The sequence below is a fragment of the Melitaea cinxia genome, chromosome 21 (genome assembly GCF_905220565.1).
Source record: "Melitaea cinxia chromosome 21, ilMelCinx1.1, whole genome shotgun sequence".
Classification (NCBI taxonomy): Eukaryota; Metazoa; Arthropoda; class Insecta; order Lepidoptera; family Nymphalidae; genus Melitaea; species Melitaea cinxia.
Window position 1 is genome coordinate 9,765,362 of NC_059414.1, and position 24,148 is coordinate 9,789,509.

At 31.9% G+C, this 24,148-nt stretch overlaps 1 protein-coding gene across 1 annotated transcript; it reads left to right on the forward strand.

Moving 5' to 3' along the window:
- Window positions 1-8,288: 8,288 nt before the first annotated feature.
- On the forward strand, window positions 8,289-14,070 carry LOC123663929. Its single transcript, XM_045598570.1, has 5 exons — window positions 8,289-8,379; window positions 9,571-9,796; window positions 12,264-12,394; window positions 12,939-13,094; window positions 13,406-14,070. Exons 1-5 carry the CDS (start codon window positions 8,289-8,291, stop codon window positions 13,588-13,590), a joined length of 789 nt encoding a protein of 262 aa, XP_045454526.1. The 3' UTR covers window positions 13,591-14,070.
- The last annotated feature ends 10,078 nt before the right edge of the window (window positions 14,071-24,148 follow it).

Sequence of the window (24,148 nt, forward strand, 5' to 3'; positions counted from 1 at the left end):
TTTATACATATTTGCTATGAAATATTGTTAATAACGTACCATAATCGTACAACGTAATTACATTTTGCCTAATCATTTTCAAATAATTACAGTACCATATATATTTTTCGTATTAAGTATATAAGTTATGTCTAAACTACATTGTAAAAAGGTAATTTAATTGTTTGTAAACTACCACATAAATATTCGACAAGTATCTATTTATATAGTCATATTTTTTGTCGTATATTTTTCTTTTGTAATCAATAAACAGTGAATTTTTTTTTGTCATGTTTGAAAAATTAATTTTAATTGATTCAGTTTAACATCATACTAGCGAGATGGACTCTTTCTCTATATATGAGAAGGGTCGAAGTTTAATCCACCAAGCTGCACTGCTGCACGTTGGCGGATATATATTATTTACTGTGAGTAGCGATCGTTTTCAGATGTATATGATAACGACCGGGATCATTTTTTATTGCGACCTTTATCTACGCAAATAACACCCTAAACAATGATTTTTAGAATTTTTGTCTGTTTGTCTGTGCGTTTGTACACGCTAATCTCAGAAACGGCTTATCCGATTTATATGTGTTTTTACTAATATATTGTTGCAGTTAGATTAACATTTACTGTTTATTTCATGTCAATCGGTTCAAAAATAAAAATGTTATGCCAATTTAAAAAATTACGTTGAACACGTAAAGTCCACGCGGACAAAGTCAACACAGCTAGTGTATAATAAATACGAAAAGTACGTAAGATGTGAAATATGTTTAAAAATGGCATGCCGATGCTTTTTTTCTCAAAATCCAAATAGTGCATTTATTTTTATCTAGACAAAGTGATTCATTGCTAATCTGTTTCAGAAACGATTGCGTTTTCAAATCAAAAGTAAAATAAAAGCTTTTTCACTCAATAGCTTTTAAATAATAATTCAGTCCAATAACTAAAATATTTTGACCAATATTTAAAAAAAAAGTAATGGCTCATACATAACTTAAGAATACTAAACACCACATCACACGGTCATCAAATACGTCGAAACACACTAAAAATTCATATCATTCCGAGAATCCTTCAAGAGCAGACGCGTATTTTCTATTCTAGTATAGAGCCATCAATAAAAAATTCATAACGCATTCGTGCTTGTTTGAAGCTAAGAAAACAATAGTACGCGCGCTGTGTAATTTTTACTTTTCTTTAGACAAAGAAAATACATTTACAGTAGATTAAAAAACATGTTGACTTTTAACAATGGTTTAGACAACGTTTACGATGTTTACGTCATTATGTCAAGGATTGTCCAAGCTATTATACGTATGCAGAGGGCTCGTAAGATTACAACCTCATTACAACATCAGAAGGTCCGTATTAAAACGTTCAAACCAACAATTGTGTGACTTATTACACAACTATTGTTTATTCCAGTAAGTTTAACTGTATTCGCCAATTTTTATCATTATGGTCTTTGTGTAAATTATCATAAGGCGTATTTGCTTCGTAAGTAATTTGACGTGATCTTTCGATGTTTACATTTATTTAAATGTGTTTGTCAAAATAGCTTAGAGATCATGGGGTTAAATCGTGTAACTTACCTATATAATTCGTACTATATTTAATATGATATTAAAAAATTGTTTACCTACATAAATTTTAATATCTTGATAATAATATAATAATAAATATCTTCTCCCGTGCCACTCACTCTCTTCCCGTGGGTGTGCTATGAAGAGACTAAGGGATAACACAGTTCCACTACCACCTTGGAACTTATAAGGCCAACCGATGGCGGGATAACCATCCTACTGCTGGCTTTCAAATACACAGGCCGAGGACGGGCAGCAGCGTCTTCGGTGCGACAAAGCCAACCCTGCGGTCACCAACCTGCCTGTCCAGGGACTATTATGGGCAAAACACATGATTTCGCGCCATAATGTTTGGCGCGAACTTGGGGAGCCTATGTCCACCAGTGGACTGCGATAGGCTGAAGTGTGTGTATGACATACTTTTTCTTTACATTTGTATACTTTTTCTTCTATGTATTGAACTAGCCTGATGGCACAGTTTGTAGTGGCTCTGCTTTCTGCTCCGCGGGTTGTGGGATCGATTTCCGCCCATAAAATTAGTTATAGCAGTTGGCTGTTACCTATAACACAAGCATTAATATAAGCTGCTTACCTTAGGATCAGACGACCGCGAGTGAATGTTATAAGACAATGAGAATATGTATAAAAGGATATTTAAAATGGTATTTATTTCGTAAATATAAATGAAATAATTTAAAAAGTTTTACTCAATAATTCCCACTCGGGGTATACTTTACATTTTTAAACACTTTATAGCCACAGTGACTGTCCAGCGACACAATTAACGCTACCAGTGTTCAATCCTCGATCGTGACAAATATTTACGAGTATTCGAGTCACATAAATATTTTTCGGAACCTATATTTTGTAATTTCCTATTCTTTATATGTGTATAGTACACTCGCATAGGATTTTCATTTTACTTACGGAGAGCCATTAAATGTGCGAGCATATTTCACTGGTAGCTATCTGAGATATCAAGTATTTGTGAATCCAATAAACAGTAAACTGAAGGGATCTAGTAAACTCAATTGGACGTCTCATAATTGGCGTTCTGAAAATAAATCAATCAATAACGTATGTAGAAGATATTATTACTTTTATAAAAAAAGTTTGGCTTCGAATCGTTAACATAAACCAACGTCAAGTCGAACATTAAGCTTCACGTCTAACAGTTCCTCACCTCACATATTAAATAAATTGAATGCCCTTCTGACAGTAATCATTTGTAATCATTCTCTTAGTGGGTAATCATTATAACACACCTTTGTAAGTAAGGGAAAAGAAATCATTGTTATACGCATTTGTATAACAATGATTTAATGATTAACAACTGAGGTAGGGCACAGCAGGAATTTCCTGCTCAAAATATGGAGCAGCCCGACTGGGGTAGTACCTCGACCTTACAGAAGATCACAGCAAAATAATACTGTTTTCAAGCAGTATTGTGTTCCTGTTGGTGAGTAAGGTGACCAGAGCTCCTGGGGGGATTGGGGATTGGGTCGGCAACGCGCTTGCGATGCTTCTGGTGTTGCAGGTGTCTATAGGCTACGGTAATCGCTTACCATCAGGTGAGCCGTAAGCTTGTTTGCCGACCTAGTGACATATAAAAAAAAAAAACCATTGTCCAGGAAAAATGTTGCGAGCTATCGACCTAGTTCATTTTGCAAGGTTGCTTTCATTTACTCGGCGAGGTCTCTGAGAGTATCGTTATTTCTTGGAGTATAGCCGGTATTTTTCCCTGAAAAAATATACTTTACAAAATTGCTTATAACAATAGCGTAACGACTAGCTTTAAAAATATATTAATTTCATTAAAATTTAAAAGATTAACTTTAGCGTCTGCAAATGTTTACGTCTGACATGACATTAAGGTAAATTGTAGGTGAGAATAAGTGTTGCTGTAAGTTTGGTAGCCAAATATTTAAGGAGCTATATACATAGGTATGTAATACATACATTCTTCTATTCTTTTATGTATATCATATTCTATATAACTTCCTGAACTACGCTTCAGGCTGTTATATTCCTCTGCTGCGGATAGATATCTTTCCCCGTGTAGGAGAAGGATCAGAGCTTAATCCACTACGCTGTTCCAATGCCGGTCGGTGAATATATTCCCTACTATGAGTAATGATCATCAGATGTACATGATAACAACCGGGACCGATGGCCTATCGTGCTCTCCGAGGCACGGAACCCGCAACCGCCAGTGCAATAGCCACAAATCAGTGATGTAATTGTTGCGTCAACGTGTCGTCACGTCGTTCTGAAGCACACATTTACAATAATTTTAAAATTAAATAAATAATAGTAATATGATCGTTTCAACACGCTTTTCTAAGCATATTACATTAGGAATATTTTTTATGTTAAAACATTGGTAAATGACTTGAATAAATGATGATACTTATTCATTGAAAATTGAAAGGATGTCGTAAATTAGTTTGTGTTGGCTACTTGTTTCTTTGCCATTTAAATTTGGTATGTCTTTACTAAGTCTATTCTCAAATTATGGAAATTTCCAATTGGAAAACTTTAACACGTAGTCGTCTTTGCTTCTTCTAGTTTATTCTAGACGTTAAACAAAATAATAAGATTAAATCAATTTTAATTTCCTCGTGAATAGTGACGTCTCTTTAAAGCCTATAAGATAAAGTATGAATCTCGCTTAAGATGATCCGCAACTCGATTTTTTCGGTACATTCCAGGTTTCAAGTTATTAAAAAGAGATTAATAGATAAAGCGTATTATTCGGTGCAGAATTATAACATACATTAGATTAGGACATAGTTGATAAAGATGTGTGGACTTAGTGGCGCCGTATTTCAAGCCAGATATTACTAATTTTGTGCTAAAACACAGTTTATATGTTATTTTCAAAAGGATAACTGCAGAGTTTTTTGCCGATTCTTCTCTGCAGAATCTACATTCCGAATCGGTGGTAGCTTATAATAATAAACACCTTAAAATTTTAATTTGTAAAATGACTATTCGAAAATGATCTTGAATAAAGTTATTTTTGATTTTGATTTTCAACTAAATCAATTTAGGTTTTAGTGAGCTAGGATACAGCAGTAATATTTTTCAAAATTTGTAGCAGATCGGCTGGGATAATATCTCTACTGGATATATATTGTATAGACGAACACATCCACATAATATTGCTCTAGTGTGTTGAGAGCGGGTGTAGGGTCGGGAACGCACTTGTGACTTTACGTTTTACTACCCAGCAGGCCAGCATACCAAACGCTTCTATGCCAATTAAGTGGTATTTAAAAAATCTTTTTCAGCAATTTAGTAAACATAATAAATAATTTCCTTAAATAAGTTTATTTTATTAATTATTCTTTACCAAACAACTGCAATACATAAGTATTATATTGAGGAAGACTTTGACCTAACGCTTCAACAAAAGGTAATGGCGTCACAGTACAAAACCATCTAAAAACAACTATTACATAATCTAAGACGTACTGTCTAAAATGACGTTAAACAAATTACATATAGTTAAACATTCGTACTGACTCAAACTAAATACTCTTTGCTGTGAATCAATCTGATATGACACAATAATTTGAAATCTTCGATAAATCCTCACACTTTCTAATCTACGTAAATAAAAACTAATCGCTTTAGTTGTTGCTGAGCGCAAAACTTGTGAGCGATTGGACTTAATCGCCTATTATATTTGAAGTTTATTAATACTTTGTAGAAAGATCTTACAGAATTAAAATTTAAAAAAAAATACCTTGAAGAATCGAAAATTTCAGAAAGTCGATAAATCGAAAACTTCAGAAAACTTAATTTTTTTAACTTCATGCGTTTGACAGAACAGACAGAACAACGTATGTTAGGTTAGCATACATTTTTTTATTTGTATGGACTGTACAAACGAACGAATAGTTCAGCTTTACTGTATTAGAATGTACATACACATATTAAACATCAATCTGAATATAATCAAAGTAGATATTTCCGTCGAAAGCGTGATTTTTGCGTTTTACTACGTACAAGGTAATAACAATTTTCCACAAATATGTACAAATTAAACAAACATTCGATTTAAAAAAAATAAACTCAAGTGTTTAGAAAGTTATCTAATTAATAATTTCCTGCTGATTTCCTGTTGGTTCCTTGTCACAGTTAGCTGGTTAAAATATCCATTCAACATTGGACGGCTTCGCCTTGTATCGCGGTAAGAAATATACTAACACAAATATTAATATTAATAAGAAAAAATTATAACAATTGTCTATGCATATAATAAAATGGTAGGAAAGTCCAAAACTGTACATTGAATATTTTTTTTAAAGAATACTTGGGGTATGATCTACAATCGATACCGAAGCCAAAAATATGGTTTTTAGTATTTTCGTCTGTTTGTCTGTTTGTCTGTATGTATGTCCGGGATAAACTCAAAAAGTACCGCATGGATTTACTTCAAATTTGGCATGAATATTATTAAGAAGTCGGGTCAACATATAGGCTACATATTATCACGCTATCACCTACGGGGAACGAGCAGTGAACCTTTATTTCTTCAACGCTTTCTGTAACAACGCGTAATCTAACGCGCATATTTGAATGTTGTTGTTAAATTATGTTAATAATAACTATGCTAGCTATTTTCACACTATAAATAAAGACATGCTGTAGTATATTTAGTATCAGCATTGCACCCGTGCGAAGCCGGGGCGGGACGCTAGTAAAGGAATAAAATAAATCAATTCAATCGCTTCATCAATTAATTGATATCTTATTGCTGGTTTTAATAATATGTCTCTCGCTGAAATTTTTAATGTACACTTCAACTCAACGTCCTACTGTCTGTCTCTTCGTTCTGGCTAATCACTGAGACGACTGGGCCAATTTTGATGGGACTTTTACTGGTAGACAGCTGGTGTAATAAGGAGCAATTTAAGCTACTTTTATTTTATAAGTTTTTTAATTTTTATAACTGCGAACTGAACATTAACTTTTTTGTTAAAGTCTACGCGGATGAATTAGTCGTGGACACAGCTAGTAAATTTAAGAAATTTAAATTTAACATTTTTTTTAAGTTTTGAACAATGAAATGCTCTAATCAAAAGCGTCCCAATAAAATGTATCGCTACCAAGGACTCCATCTCGCACTATACATCTTCCTTGACATCTCCTTCTAGTCGTATCCGCTAAATTCGTTTCTGAAACAATTCATTACAGTTTACTACAAAAAAAAAAACTTTAATTAACTTAACAGAGGAAGCGTTTTATATTTCAACTTTACTTATATAAGTCCATACTATATAAACTATTTATGAAAAAAAAATATGAATCCTTAGTAATAATCCTTTTATTATTCTGAATAAATTTATAGTTAATAAATGTACTGTATGTACATTTGTTATGAAATAAAAAACAAATCATATTATGTATCGGTGAAACAGGAAACAACTTTTTGTAACTACCCACTTTTTAGCAACCTTTTCGAGTAAAATATTTTAATTTAATGAAAAATAAGATTGTTTGAAATAATTTTATTCTCATCATTCATCATCATTTCAGCCTATCACAGCCCACTCCTGGACAGCCGTGAACTCATGTGTTTTGCCCATAGTCATCACGCTGGGCAGGCGGGTTGGTGACGCAGAGCTGGCTTTGTCGCACCGAAGACGCTGCTGCCCGTCTTCGGCCTGCGTATTTCAAAGCCAGCAGTTGGATGGTTATCCTGCTATCGGTCGGCTTTTTAAGTTCCAAGGTGGTAGTGGAACTGTGTTATCCCTTAGTCGCCTTTTACGACACCCACAGGAAGAGAGGGGGTGTCTATATTCTTTACTGCCGTAGCCACACAGCGAATTGTATTGTATTCTGACCTATATTTTCATATAAATTGAAATCTGTCATCATACAGATTTGTCTTATAAAAACATCAATGCCAAATAGGACGTAGGTATGTACCTTCATAATATTTTTGACGTTCGTTTTCGTAGAATCATTATATGACAGTGAACAAATAATATAAAAGATGACATTGAAATGTACAAAGACTGTAATTAGCGTAATTTTTTATTTAAATTGTTAAGAAAAAAATTCGGAATAGCTTTTTTTATATAACGTATAAAAACTGAAGTTATGTTATTTTAACATATAAATAATAGGAATGTAAAAACTTAGTTATTAAAATCAAAAGAAATTAAGTTAATTAAAATTTAAATATAATTATTACTACGTAGTACAATAATTTCATACTTTTATGTTGCTTTTTTAACTAAAACGCATGAAATTATAAAATTACAATAACCATACATAATGAGTAAACATAAATTACTAACCATATCTACTTTATGGCGACGACGTAATTAATCGAAAGTAAAAAATTTTGATCACCATATAATTGATTAAAATAATGTTATAATAATTAATGTATTATTAATAGTCTATATAGTAGCATTCTATAATTCTAATAAATACACGTGATGCTACACTAACTTAAAAAAAAAGATAAAGAAAGCAGATAATATTACAATATTTATAATTAAAAAAAAAATCTTTAACTACCAGCATCCTTTCTACTGTACACTAAAAATCGCACCAACGAAACCCCGACGTAAATCCTTGAAACGCTCTTTAATTGCAACGTCGAAACATCGACTCCAAGGGAGGGACATAAAGCCATTCACACACTGAACGTCGGCTGTGGCGATACCGTGTTAAAATTAATATTTATTATTTATAATGTCTAAGCATATTGAATATTTGCGTAACTTTGTCACTGTGACCGTGCTGTGTGTTTGTTTCCATGGCACTTTGCAATTGGTACCTTTGCGTAAGTATTCATTTAAAAATGTATTTGGGTATTAGTTATTTTTATTAAAATCACAATACTATATTTTAATATTAATTTGGAAGACAACAAATTGTTTTCATACCAAGAAATCTTCTCATTAAAGTTCATTTTACCCTCAGACGAAACAATTATATACATAAAGATTGGATTAAAATAACTTACCGCGAACATTAATATCTCGTGACTATAAAAAAAAATCAAACTAAGAAAAAAGCCTTAACTTTTTTTAAAGTTCGAAAAAAAATCCTTTCGTTAACTAGAGAAATCTAGAAGTTTAACGTAAAGTTATTACATAGTTAAATGTACGAAACGTACGAATAATTACATAAAAGGTTAATCAATTATTAACATGTTTAACACGCGATCATTTAATGTCTTCGTTTTTATGTTATTGTGAATTGTTGTTACGTGTTGTAAAAAATTAAATAAAAATTAAATTCGTACGAATAAACTTACGGTTCGTCTCTGGCCTATTTTAAGCACCTGCAACTGTTGAAAGATTTACTGTACTTACGCGAAGTATGTTTAACAATACATCGGTAAAATGATTTTATTTTAATTTGTAGATATACATCAAGCAACAGAAAAAAACTTCACTTATAAATAGATTAATTAATAATACACCTAATTTTTCGTAAATATAAATATAAAAAGCTAAGTAAACACAACTAGATTACTCCTTACTTCTTGATAGAAGTTTACAAATAATAAACAGTCAATGTAGATGAAATATATTGGAAAATTATAGTAAGCTAGCTGACCCCGCAAACGTTGTTTTGCCATATATGTTGTTAACCACTTTAATCCCTCCACCCCCATAACTTAGGGGTATGAAAAATAGATGTTGGCCGATTCTCAGACCTACCCGACATGCACACAAAATTTCATGAAAATCGGTCCAGCCGTTTCGGAGGAGTATTTTAACTAACATTGTGACACGAGAATTTTATATATAAGATTATGAATAATAATTCATACACTAAAATGTTTTCAAATAACGTTTGTTGTTTAAAGACCCAACCTTACTTAACAACTTAAAATTCACCAAAAGTACGAAAATTTTTTTTTATTAGTTTAGTAGATGTTACTTAAGTGTTATAATTGATTATAAATTAAGAACAAGTATTTTAGAAATTGTAATTTATTTAAATATAATAACTTTTTTTACAGCTGACTTCATCCACCCTTGTGGAGAGCTGACAGACGAATGCTTCACTAAAGCCACTTTAGATGCAATTCCGGGGGTGGTCAGAGGTATCCCCGAGGCTGATATACCGCCTCTAGATCCTCTGTATCTAGAAAAGAACATCACTATGAACTTACCGGGAAATGTGAAAATGACATTCCATAATGGCAAATTGGTAGGATTAAGCACTTGCGTCCCGGAAAAAGTTTCGTGAGTATAAATTATGTAAACACTTAAATATATACCGATTAAACATTATAAATCTAATACACAATATCTATGAAAAGTATATATTTTTATGTATGTTCGGGGATAACTTCGTCGTTTATGAACCGATTTTGATAATTCTTTTTTTTTTTGTTGGAAAGGAAATATCCTAAGGGCTGTGCCATGATAAGGAAACCAGGATCTGATGATGGGATCCCAGAGAAATCGAGGGAAACCCTCGAAAATCGTAGTCACGACTAGTGCATTTGTTTTTTTTTTTTTTGTTAATTTATTTCGCCTAGTTACGTTGTATTACTTGTCGATGTAATTGAAGTCGGTTTTTTTCGTTTACGAGCAAACACAATTATATTTAAAAAATTCGAATAGAGTTCTACGCAAGAAAATTAAAAACAACAAAATTGTAAGCAAAATCAGATTACAAGATACATCACATGAAGTTCTTTACTGACAGCAGCTATTTCCAATATTTTATATTGATATTATAATTATATATCAAATTAATATAAAGCCAAAGAAAACAATTATAAAACAATTATTAAACGATTATTTACCTTGCTAGCTAATTGATTGCTTATTTTAATTAAATAAACTGTCTAATTTGAATCAATGGCGCTCGCTAACAAGACGACTTACTATGGAATGTTAATCATAAAATGTCACATCAACTGTATTCCAATACAAATTATCTAAAAATATAAATATTGACAATTTTTTTTATTTTAGTGACTATTCTAGTGTGTGACTCTTATTATGTTATTGTAGAGTAGATAAAATCATGTTTAAAGTCCTGAGTACCCTGAAATAAAAAATAATCAGAGAACATCACAGCCAAAATTTTAAATTAGCAAAATCAACAATATTTAACTATAAGCTAGCTAAGCTATACGTAAAAATACGTATTTAAAGAAACGGACTTTGTATAGGACTGCTTTCGTGTAATATTCTCGCCATAACGTAGCCATTACTCTTAAGATAGCGACACAACAGAGGTTAGGTTTGCAATGCGCTTCTGATCCCGCTGTTGCTAAGGCTCAAAGATTACAGTTAACTCTAACTATCATACGCCTATCATGCTTATTTTGCATTCTAGTGATAGATATCATTATAGGTAACTAGATAAATCAGAATGTTTGATATAAAAAATAATAGTATTTGAATATTATTTTTCATATATGAGATTATAGCCCTATAATCCATCCTCCAAATCCTTCTCTGTGACTTCCATAATTTCACGCGCTTCTATTTAAAATATATTACAGTAAAATGTACCTGTAACGCTTCTATGAGTCATCATACAAAACTCCATATCAAAACTCTTCTAAACCACTCTAGAAGAAAACGTTTTAATATTAAAGCTATCTATGTTGAGCTTATGACTCATCAAATTTAAATTGGCGTATATTTCATATGTTTTTCTACAACGATAAGCTCTGTTTAATATAGACATTATAAATTTTTAACTAGTAAAATCATTTTTGCCTTAGCAAACATCCTTAAGTAATTAGCACACACATTCATATATCAACTAACATTGTACGTATATGTGTAAATCGCATTCTTTTAATATTTTCTCAAGTACGCTTTGTAATTTTTTATTTGTTTTACTAAAAAAATTTACTTTAAAGAATATGCATATAAAAGACCTTACTTAGATTATTAAGCTAAATCGAGATATATATACTATATACGACCCAGTAAATTACATATAATCTAAAACGCCCCAGCTCTGTAGACATACGCAAAACAAAAAATAAATCGTATGTATGATTCTGTTTAAGTACATGAACTTTATATAAACATGGAATTAAGGTAGAAATGAACTACATTAATTCTATTGAAATTCAATAAAACAATTAAATAACAATATACTCACTTAATTATTTTTTAAAGAACATTTAAATGTATTATTTTAATGTCGTAAATCAGTTTCGCTTTAGCCTATAATATCCCATTACTGGGCTTAGGCCTCTTTCCCGATGTAGGAGAAGGATCAGAGCAATCCACCACGCTACTCCAATGCGGGTTTGCGGATATATTCCCTACTATGAGTAACGATCACTATCAGGATCATGATAAAGACCGGGACCGACGCTTAATATACTCTCTGAGGCAAAGTGGAGAGACCCACAAGGACTGCACAAACACCCAGATCACAGCAAACATCTGTTATGGCCAATACAAATGTTTTACAATAATACAAAAACCTGCAACCACCAGCGCAACAGGCACAATCCATGACTGTGACCGTTGCGCCAACGCGGCGTATATCAGCTTAATGTGTCGATATCTTAATTTATTTCAAATTATCTTGTAGTTTCAAATTTATTACTTATTTATTATATATTATTATATATATTATATACTTATACTAATTTATTACTAAAGATGATTCTTAAAATCTTAAACAATCCTGGGTTTATTTTACGTATTTTATTTATTTTGTTCACAGATCTCGGCGTGAAAAACGAACATTTATTTTCGACATGCATTGCAACTTCACTATCAAGGGCCGATATAGCATTAATGGAAAGATTCTGCTCTTTAATCTTGACACAGAGGGAAGCGCTAAAATCAAAATATGTTCGTAGCAACATTTGGATTTTTCATTACAGTTTTTTTTTTGACAATACTAATCTGACACTTAAATAAAACATGTAGTTCCAGTTAAATGTTAGTCATCTAGGTCGCATTACAATATGTCATTAATTGCAATCAACAATAATTAACGAATGTCGAACGAATTCGAAATATTCATGTATGCATGCGCATAACTTCCAAACAACTGCAACAAATTCAATAATTCTCATTTTTGTTTTCGTTACCGTCAGGACAAAGGTTATATTAAAACAAATATTAAAAAATAACTAATGATATATACAAAATTATGTTTTTAAAAACAAAGTTCGTTTCGAACAGGGATCATTCTTGTAATCACAAATTATAATCTCATATTTTATTCATTTTTACTGCAATTATAATTTATATGTTTGTTTATTTTAGTTTTTTGACATTGCTTAACAACATATGGTCGTGATGTCGATGTGTCGATTACATTTTAGTTTCGTAATCCGTCGAAGCAAACTAAACTTGATTAAACTTTTTAATTTTTATTGTTTTATTGCAGGGAATCAACATATCCATTTGGAGGTATTAGAAAAGGTTGTTAAAGGTAAAGACGGGGAAGGGCATTATAAAATTAACTCTTATAAGTACAAAGCCGATTACGGAACTGACCTTAAACTAAACCTTACCAACCTCTTCAGGGGTAGTCCACAAATAAGTAAGTACCATTTCAGTATTTAGGTAAGCATTTTAAACTTTTCAAGATTTTTAACTGACATGTGTTGTTAAATCTCATCTCAGTATGTATTATGTGGAACTGGTATGATAGGATGTTAAGATATTTTTAAATTAGTCAAATATTCTCGAAAATTTCGACATGCATACATCCTATACAGTAAAATTTTATTTCTGGCGGCCCTTTTAGATAGTAACAAAATATATTTATTCCGAGTGTATGTTTGTGCGTACGTGTGTGTGCACACAGTTGTGTTTTTAATTTGACGATTTAAATTCATTGCTATTTTCTAGGTGCTAACATTTTGGAGGTTCTCAACTCAAATGCTCAACTCGTCGCTCAGGAGTTTGGAGGACCGATCCTCGACTACGCCATCGACTACGCCATGAATGTTACGCAACGATTCTTTAGCACATACACTTATGACCAAATAAGCAAAGTACCGTTATCAGAAGAATTCTTTGAAGATGATAAATAAACTAGGCTTATTCTTAAGCTTCATATTGTGAATATATTTTATAATTTAAAAATTTTGTGATAAAGTATTATATAAAGTTGAAATATTAATTGTAAGAAGTGATAGAGTGAAACAACAAGTGAATTAAGACAGAAATACCAACGACCTATTCTTTGCAATAATAACGCAACTCTTATGACATAATGCAAGAGTCTTGAACGATTGCACATAGATGTACTTCACAAATAGGGCCAACGTTTGGAATATACGGCTGTTTCCTACAATATTTACACTCATAGCTTGGAACCAAACGTTGGTCGCACGGAATCCTACTTATGTTATTGTACTATGACTATTGGATTGATCAAATTTTTATACAACAACAGTTTGTAAAAGAATTAACTATTCTTCTGTTCACGCGTGGTTCAACTTTTTATTATATAAGTATACTGTTTTGTATTAAATGAATATAAACATTGTGATTAATATATTTTCAAATTAGTATTTAGCATATATTTATTAAAGCTGTTGGTGATTGTTTTGAACAAAAATAAAATTGTAAATGACGCTAATGAAATGTTTTTGCATTCGATACAACACTAAGGTCACTTTTAAGACATACAGCCTTGGCAAATGTGGGTTAAGTTAAATAATTATGGACTCAGTTCGAAGACTGAGCAACTGCTTCAAACCAGTAACAGATTATGCAAAAGAGACACTAAACTTACGACAGACGATTTATATTATAAATATTGTTTCGCCAATTAGTGACTGTTATTTGCAATATACATTTTTATTTCTTATGCTTGCAGACCTGTACCTGCTTTGACTTTACTGGTTACTACTCTGATTATGTGATTCATTGCATGATATTTATATGGACATTATAGACACAAATTTAATGGTAAATTTTGTTTTCATATTCGGAGTAAAGAGACCATAGCCATGTCAAAAAATTTGTGTGTATTTTATATGAACAAAACACACGTTACAAGATAAAATATACACCAGATGATAATTTGCATCTAGTATCACAATTGTAAAATCTGCGTCAAAAAGCATACGTCGTAATGCTCGAACAAATATACATACACAGGCAAATGTTTCGGCTTCTATAATTCTAACAACGATTTCTATATTTCAGTTTTCTAGATATCTTTGATGTTAAACAGCCACCAGTCGATTAGACCTTTATTATAAAACTATCTGTACCTACCCGGCGCGCGTTGCTACGCTTTTTTTTACTTTTTATTGTTTACTAGCTTTTTTTTTTTGTTCGTACCAACTTAGAAACCTTTGTGGGCTCATGCACAACACTTTGCTGAAGATCATGACATGATCAAATCCTTAGTTTTCGATTCTATAAAGGACATACAGACAAACATTCATTTATATATGTATATATATTATTTTTTCACTAATAGTTGCAAAATAAAATCAGTATTCAGGAAGCGTAGCAACCAGTAAGTACACCTTGCGTATTAATTACACAGGACCCGTGAGCTACTAGTTCACGTGCCCATAATGAAGACATATCGATTATATTTGACGCTATACTGTGTCTTCTAATATATAAATAGACGATAAAACAGATTTTATCCACACCAAAAGAACTTTTTTGAACATATTCTTAGAAATTGTTGGAAAAAATTGCAAACATTTTTATATTTAGGCGTCCCCAACGGACCTTTGTCTAGCAATAGACTGGTCTGTAGTAATTAAGCGAGTAAATGAGTTAGTTCTATCCTTTCTTTATACAAATTTTTAAAAAAGTGTTTTCATATGGTCGAGTGACTCTATAAAGGACCTACTGTTTTGATTGTTTTTAATATTTTCAAATATCGAATTGTTTTAATTAACGGACGTGAGCAGACAAGATAAATATGTTGAAATTTTGTGGGTAGGACATTTTGACAGAATGAGTTCTTGATTTTTATCCTTAGTAAAGGAGGCCTTCGCATGCGTTGTTACGTGTTGGTAATGGTGTAATAAAAAATCGCATTATTAAACATTTAGGTGACGCTCACTTGTAGTAACTTCATTTGATGCAACCATCAAGTGTAATAATTTTCCGTAACAGTTATATTTAGCATAATAAATTATGTTGTTTAAGCCTGATTTTTTTTTCCATAAAACAGCATTTTTTTGGTAACAGTTATATTTAGCATAATAAATTATGTTGTTTAAGCCTGATTTTTTTCCATAAAACATAGCAATTTTTTGTCAGTTGCCAGTTGCCGAAACTAAGGACACTTTGCACGACGCCAACCTCTTCGAAATACATACATATAAACATAGATTTACATATACCTACTTAAATACTTTCAATGCTGTATATTAAAACTCACATTAGAAAATCTCTTAAATCCATTAAATAGTTCTTAAAAACATTAAGTTTTCTAGTGAGAAACGATTTTATATATTACTTCAGTGGTTACTGTAAAACACATGAGTTCCCGCCATTTTTGGCGCGAACTTGTATGTATGGAAGGCCTATGTCCAGCAGTGGACTGTATTAGGCTGAAACGATGATGATACTAAGAAAGATTTTTTTAAATTACTCTTTAAAGACAAATTATTATAATCTTATCGTTTGTTCAACTCGATAATGAAAATAGAAGTATTATTATAATACTAATAATAATAATTCTATTCTTAACAAACGCTTGTGAAATTACTAAAAGATAGAATAATATGACAAATATTTTACTGTACATTTCCTGCTGCAAAGTAAAATTAACAGTGAACATTCTAAACTAGTGTTTTTCAGCCTTTTTCGTGAAAACCTTGTATCTTTTAACGATCGTCGACCTTTCGCTGCTTATATCTATAATTTTATAATACAGATAGATCGAATGTATACTTCTTATTACTTATATTATATTATACTAGTGCTTGTTATTGATGCCTGCATGCATTCATAAAACCTATACTTATATAAAATATAAACGAAAATAATTACAACAAAGATTTTTTTTATATTACACATTTAGCAAAAAACAATTCCGGAGCAACTTCACACGATGTTCTCACGATCAAAGAAATAATCTATGCAAAACTTTCTTCATCAATACAACATATGTACATATATCGATAACAATAAAATTGTTATTTAACGGTGTACCTCGCAATCAGCGTATACATGTTTTCATTATTGTCTTACATCGATCGTTTACGGTAACAGTACGGTAATGTGGTAATGGTGATTTGATGTCCGCCCACCACACTGCGCTTTCACTGCGCAAGAGCAATATTGAAAGTTACCGAAAATATACGGATGAATATTCCCAACTAATACGCAATATATGTAATGCTTTAACTATAAACAAATAAACTAAAAAACGCTTCACACTTAACGGCCCCCAGTAGGATTATCTCCTGTATCTGGGGTCCGGAAACACATACAATACACAAGCACAGAGGTCCAGATCACGAAAAACATCAGTTTGATCAATAAAAATATTTGCCATGTGCGGGGATCGAATCCGCAACCGCCATCACAACAGCCACAAACCAGTGTTGTGACCGTTGCGCCAAGGTGTCGTCAACAATTAATATGTAAATAAGTCTAATGTGTACTACGTAGATAATAAAGTGATACATAATTATGTTTCGTGTAAGAGTTGAGCTCATGGAGCATAATACGAATATATTTCAAAACTTACTTGGCCGCAGGACGGCAAGTCACTGCTTGCCAGTTATGCAAAAATTATGTAAGGATCAAGTCTATCACCTGCCATGTTACACATACCAAAAACCACATAATTATCGTAATATAATGACTATCCCGTTGGCGCAGTTTGTAGTGACCCTGCTTTCTGCTCCGAGGGTTGTGGGTTCGATTCCCACCCCGAGTCTGGGTGTAATATAAATATTTATTTATATATTTATATATGTATTATTTATATATGTATTATTTATAAGTATGTTTATCGAAAAAAAAATATGTAGCTATATACCAGTCGACTGTTACCTATAACACAAGCATTAATTTGCTTACTTTAGGAACAGACGACCGTGTGTGTATTGTGTAGATATTTATTTATTTATTATTTATTATTTTTACAAAATACCTTCGAACCTGCAGATTATCGTATATAAAAACACTTTATATTAACAAAAAGCTCGCAAACGCTATAAACGCTACAATCAAATTCGCCATGTGAGCCCAGAGATGTATTATTTGAATGAATAAAAGTAGATATCTTTTTTATTTAAAAGTGATCTTGTTTACCTAAGACTACAACCAACTAACGACGTCAAGCCAAAACGTGTAAGTAAACCCCGTCTGTAACAAGTAACCTTCATAGACCCTGTAATGCCTATTCCAGGCTTTCGATTTTGACTTTTGATTTATTATAAATCAAAATCGTCAAAACGACACTTATGCCGGTTTAGTAAATAACCTGTAAGCGAATTTTGTCGATGGAATGGGGGTATAAATAACTATTTTATCACAAAAGGCTAAAATCTATCTAAAAATCTATCTAAAATCTATCTAAAATACTCATGCGGCCGAAGATTGAATTTTAGCTCGTGTGAGTTCGTGGGTCCTTAAGGATCAAAGCTGCCTGTTAGACAAATTTAAACCTATCAAAGTGAATAATAATTCATATGAAATTCGAATATTATTGGTATAACAATAACAATGGTTGCGAAATTTGAAAGATCAGACATAGCCTAATAGGAAGTAATTTAGCTTTGATAGTAATCTTAGTGAACGCAGATTACATGCAATTTCTAAGTCATAAAATAGAATTTTTTATTAAAAATTATTCAATTGTACATTTAAAAATAGTCATTTAATTTTCGTCAAAGTAACGTATCTTTTATTTTTTATCCACTAGCGACCCGCCCCGGCTTCGCACGGGTGCAATGCTAATACTAAATATACTACAGAATATCTTTATGTACAACGTTCACAGGCCCGGCAGGTACCAACGCAACCGCTATATATGTCCCAGTATTTTAAATCTGTAATATCTTCGAAAATATTCATTTAAATTACATGCTGTAAAAGGCCATATTGAACTATATTAAATAAACAATGTTTTTAAGGTACTTAATTCGATGGCCGACTAATGGCGGGATAGCCATCCAACTGCTGGCTTTGAAATACACAGGCTGAAGACGGCTGCTGCCCGCAGCAGCGTCTTCGGTGCGACAAAGCCAGCCCTGCGGTCACCAACCCGCCTGCCCAGCGTGATGACTATGGGCAATACACATGAGTTCACGCCATTTTTGGCGCGAACTTGTGGAGGCCAATATCTAGCAGTGGACTGCGATGGGCTGAGGTGGTGATGATGATAATGATGACGAATTGGATAAGGATAAATGCTAATTAATCCCCGTTGGACCAAATTACAGATGCTTACAAAATTTGATAAAAATTGGTTCAGTAATTTCAGAGTTACATACAGATAGCAGCGCCACCTACCGGGTCCGATTGAGATAAAAACTACCCTCTCTCCCAAGTTGGACCAAATTACAGGTGCCTTCAAAGCTTGATAAAAATTGGTTCAGTAGTTTCGGAGTTACATACATTTAAAATTTTCATTATTAACAGCCTACCCACGCAATCCTTATTGAGGATAAATTATCATAAAATCCGCTCATTGATTATTTCTACAACACACATAGGAGATTCCTATCAAATTTGGAGTCGATAGGAGCCATAGTTTAAAAACGGGAATTTTCCATTGTTAACGCCCCCGCAACCCCCTCTTAAAATCCGTTCTTAGCAGACCTCTACTCGGCGAAAAGAATATTCCTACCAAATTTCAAGTCTCGCCTTATGGTTTCAGATATATCGTGTTAAATCAAAATTAGAATTCAAAATTTAGTAAAAACAAAATTACAGTTCATTGAATTGACTTTTGGCCAAAAAAAAACATGTTTTAACGAATATCAACGGTGACGTCTGTCCATATTTTGGTCATAATTATAATCGGTTTTTAATGATGTTTTTTTCTAAAAGTATGATGTATAATTTCATGGTCTAGACTCTATATTCAGAATCACGTAAACACTTTTTTTTTTTTTCAATTATCTTTTAATATTTTTGTTTAAATTTAAAATACAAAATTATAAAATTATATTGAAATAATGTGAACTTTAAAGTAAAAGACCCGATCCATTTCCGTCGTTCCAATACAATTTGGAAAGCAATTCGTTTCTGTCAACCGTCACGCGATCGCGACGTATCGTCTGAAAACTTCGATTGTTTGGTTTTTACGACTACGACAAACTCATAATTCGTGAGCGAACGAACTCTAAATAGGTACATGTAAATTGATCTGAATAAAAACAATGTAATTATCTTGAAAATTCTTTGAGTTTTCCTTGATAGTGCTCGAAACTGAATTATAAAAATCATTTTAGTTACAATGATAAAGCTGAATTATTCGGTACTTAAATACCAAAAATATATATATATTTCATTTTATTTTATATTTTGTAACTTCTACGTCAGCGTCTCAAAGATAGGATTAGAAATGAGACTATCCGCAAGAGAACGTAGTAACCAACAACCCACTGAATCAGCAAGTTGAAATACCAGTGGGCTACCAGTGAGCAGACGTTTAATAGAGTGGAGACCGCATGTTGGCAAACGTAAGTATCTCAATGTAAGTAAATAAGTTACAAACAGAGTTTGTTACTAGCTCTCTAACTGACTGTTTGTTTCGAATAATTTTCGAAACGGTAGTTTAGCTTCACTTCAGTTTTTTACTCCGCACCTTTAAGAGATAGCTGCTATTCTAAGAATATATATATATAGAGCTACTTTAATAATACGAAAAATTATATTACCGTGACTAAAAGCTTTTTCAGGATAAAAACTAGTACAAATAGTTAGTATATCTTATGTCATGGATATCTTCAACGGGAAACTCCTTTGACTTTTTATAGTTTTATAAAAACTCTTCAAAGCCTTCTCAAGCAACATTTAATGTGCTTCAAATTACGTTACGTGTGTTACGTGTACTATTCATACCTTACTTATTATAACCATATTTACTAACAATAGCTTTGTTAACTACTAATAGATAGTACATATAAACCATGGAACCCGATAACCATTAAATGCCATGACTGTAAGCACCGAAATTGCGTGTAATTAATTGATAAGCTCTCATTAATTAGCCGACGTGAACCAGACAATCGACAATGAAATATTGTTAGCACACACCGTTGTACTATCATTTATAACAGTGACAAATAATTATAATTATATTTCTCTATAGTCTACCAAACGTTGCATAGGTTACAAATCATCATCATCATCATTATCATCATCGGCCTTAATCCGTCTATTGCAGACGATTTAGACAGTGTCAGAAAGACACTGTATTGCCTAGGACTCTCTTCAGGAAAACGCAGAGTTGGTTACAAAACCTCTACATTTTTCTACAAACGCTAAGGAATCTATTTGTACATTTCAGGCCTTTTTATCATCATTATCATTACAGCCTATACTGTCCACTGCTGGACACAGGCCTCCACAAGTTTACGCCAAAAATAACGTGAACTCATGTGTTTTGCCCATAGTCACCACGCTGGGCAGGCGGGTTGGTGACCGCAGTACTGGCTTTGTCGCACCGAAGACGCTGCTGCCCGTCTTCGGCCTGTGTATTTCAAAGCCAGCAGTTGGATGGTTATCCCGCCATCGGTCGGCTTCTTAAGTTCCAAGGTGGTTGTAGAACCTTGTTATTCCTTAGTCGCCTCTTTTATATCTTTTGTGAAAAAAATTAAAATTTTTAATGAAAGAGTTTTTCTCGCATGAGTAGGTGCCTAGTAAATAATAAATTAACATCTACAAATTGTTACTACCCCGCTATTGGCTGATTGATATAAAATAGTGTATTTTATGTTCTGAGGAAATACATCAAAAATAATACACAGTAAGCATTATAAATATACATAACATGACAGTACAAGACATCTGACATCATCTATATCGTGATCGTTGCTGTATAAGAAATACCATTGCTAAGGTAAGTCGCTGTTCATTAAAACTTTAATAACTTGTTTAAAATAAAAAAATTAAAACAATTAATGTCTGCCCTCTATTTACCTATTAATATTGATAAGGATTCAGCGAATGCGCTATTTAACGGTTGAAGTAATGATAAGATCTTCACTATCTCCACCGACTCTTTATTGAAGAATAATAATAGTTATATAAAAATACACGTAATAAAATATAAAATAGAATTAATAAATTGCAAAACATAAAATAAAAAGAAGAATTCAAAATAAAAATACTTGACATCTATCAAAAAATATTTTTATAAACAAAATAAAAACAAGAAATGAGGTTTCATTATTATTTCCATATAAAAAAGTCTATATATGTGGATACGGCACAAGGAGTTTTCAACGCGACTGTAAAAGCCGTTATGCAGACTAGACCAGACTACGTATTGATCTGTAGCACAGGCTGTAATAATTGGCCAGGCTTAATGGAAAATCTATAAACGCTACCATTATATCTGGATCTACTGTTTACGTAGCCTCAAACATTTTTAACTACCCTTAACAATCGCAGCATTTAGCTCTCACTTATTCAGGACTTTTACCAAACTAAATTGATATTATTAAAATTTAATCGATATACGTCGTCGATGTCGTGATACTTTTTGTATCTCAAACTTAAGTTTATAAATGGTTTTAAGTTAGAGACTGGCATGAACATCTCTACTATGACGTACGAAAACCATTGTGAAATGTACAACTTAACAAATTACAGTGACTGCTAAACAGTAATTGGCCTAAATCCATATTTAAGCATAAAGTTTTAATTTAAACGACTTAATAAAATTATAATAAAAAAAATTAATAAAGAGTAAAAAATATCAAATTTTTATTGTGCTTTACTTTCCAACATTGCAAATGCATAATAAATAACTGAATTATAATTAAATACATTGTAATTTTATATTCTAACTAACGGAATCTTAATATATTAAGAATAATATTTTTATGCTGCCCTTTTTTTGTCCATATGCAACGGTTTTTCAAAACATTCTACCCCAATTCCGTCCCTCACACTTCAACAGATAAAGCCATTAGTCACATGGCTCCCCCTTATTCACTAATATATCATCACACGATTTTCGCACCCCGTGATCTTTTAGGAAACGACGTCTTAAAACGATTGTCGGATGTATCCATCACTATCAGAAGTTAAGGTAAAAGATTAAAAAAGCTAACTTTAGCCAAAACAGATTTTTAATAAATTAAATGCGACTTGATTGTATTATAAAACAATTAAACAAACTATAATCAGAGAATAATGATCTATGAATGTATAACAAAAATATAATAAATCTAAATTTCTAAGAAAGGGATAGTGAACTTGATTAAATATAAATTTTATGAATAGTAAGCAACGTCCCAAAGTCAGTACTAAAAACTTGTAGTTTGTTAAGATGTTGTAGTATTATAAAAACATATAAGAATAAATTAAATTACAATTTAAATTTGAACTATAAGAATAGATTATTATCTATGTATTTGAGATTTCGTAAAATTAGGTCAAGTCGTTAGAAGTCTTCATAAAATTGGCGAAACCTTTTAACGAATTCAGTTCATACTTTGAACTAGTTTTATGCAAAACGATAAGTTATCGATCCTATCTATAACTTTCTTGGAGACATACACTTTATGTATTACATTGTAAAAGAAAGATTAATCGGAATATTAAAACATTTATAATAGATAATATCAAGGATATAAGTAGGTATAAACAATAGTTAATTTCTCACAGACATTTCCACAGTAATTCAAAAATTTGAACCTAACAATTCTAATGATAATAATGAAATACCTACCTAGCTATAAAAAGAAATAAGTAAATAAGGTTTTGTTGTTGATATTTTTTCTTTCAATGTAGAAAATAACAAAACACATAACTTTTTATAATAAACTAGCTGTGACCCACGGTTTCACATGCGTTAATTTGAAAAAAATATGTGGCCTATAGCCTTCCTCAATAAATGGGCTATCTAACACTGAAAGAATTTTTCGAATTGGACCAATAGTTCCTGAGATTAGCGCGTTCAAACAAACAAGTAAACAAACTCTTCAGCTTTATAATATTAGTATAGATAAAATAGTACCTACCTTGCAAAATTAAATGTACTCTGAGTTTCTTACAAAAGCAATTTGTACGTATATATTCTAAAAAACACAAATACCGCTGTTATTTTCGTATAAGCATCACACCTCATAAGTAATTTAAGTCATAACAAAATCGTCACGTATATGAAACACGCTCGTGCTTGCGATATTTTTGTTCATTCACGTGACACAAGGGTGCAATAAGATACTTATGCTGCTTTTTTAACTCCTGCTGTAAAAAATTGAGGGCAGGAGACACTTATCTTTCGTGCGAACGATACGTTATCGCTTACTGTAATGCGATTCTCAAAGTGTAAAAAGCTCTATTCTCCTTTAATCATTTAAAAATATAATATCTTACTAACCGATAGAAGTTTAAAACACCCAAATGAGAAGATATATGATTTTATGATTGATATTAAACGTTAAGCTTTTTTAAATTATAAAATATTAATAT

Coding starts and splice junctions, on each gene's coding strand:
- LOC123663929 (XM_045598570.1), top strand. CDS start 8,289: ATGTCTAAGCATATTGAATATTTGCGTAACTTTGTCACTGTGACCGTG. Junction 12,395..12,938: donor AAGCGCTAAAATCAAAATAT/GTTCGTAGCAAC, acceptor GTTTTATTGCAG/GGAATCAACATATCCATTTG. Junction 13,095..13,405: donor CAGGGGTAGTCCACAAATAA/GTAAGTACCATT, acceptor GCTATTTTCTAG/GTGCTAACATTTTGGAGGTT.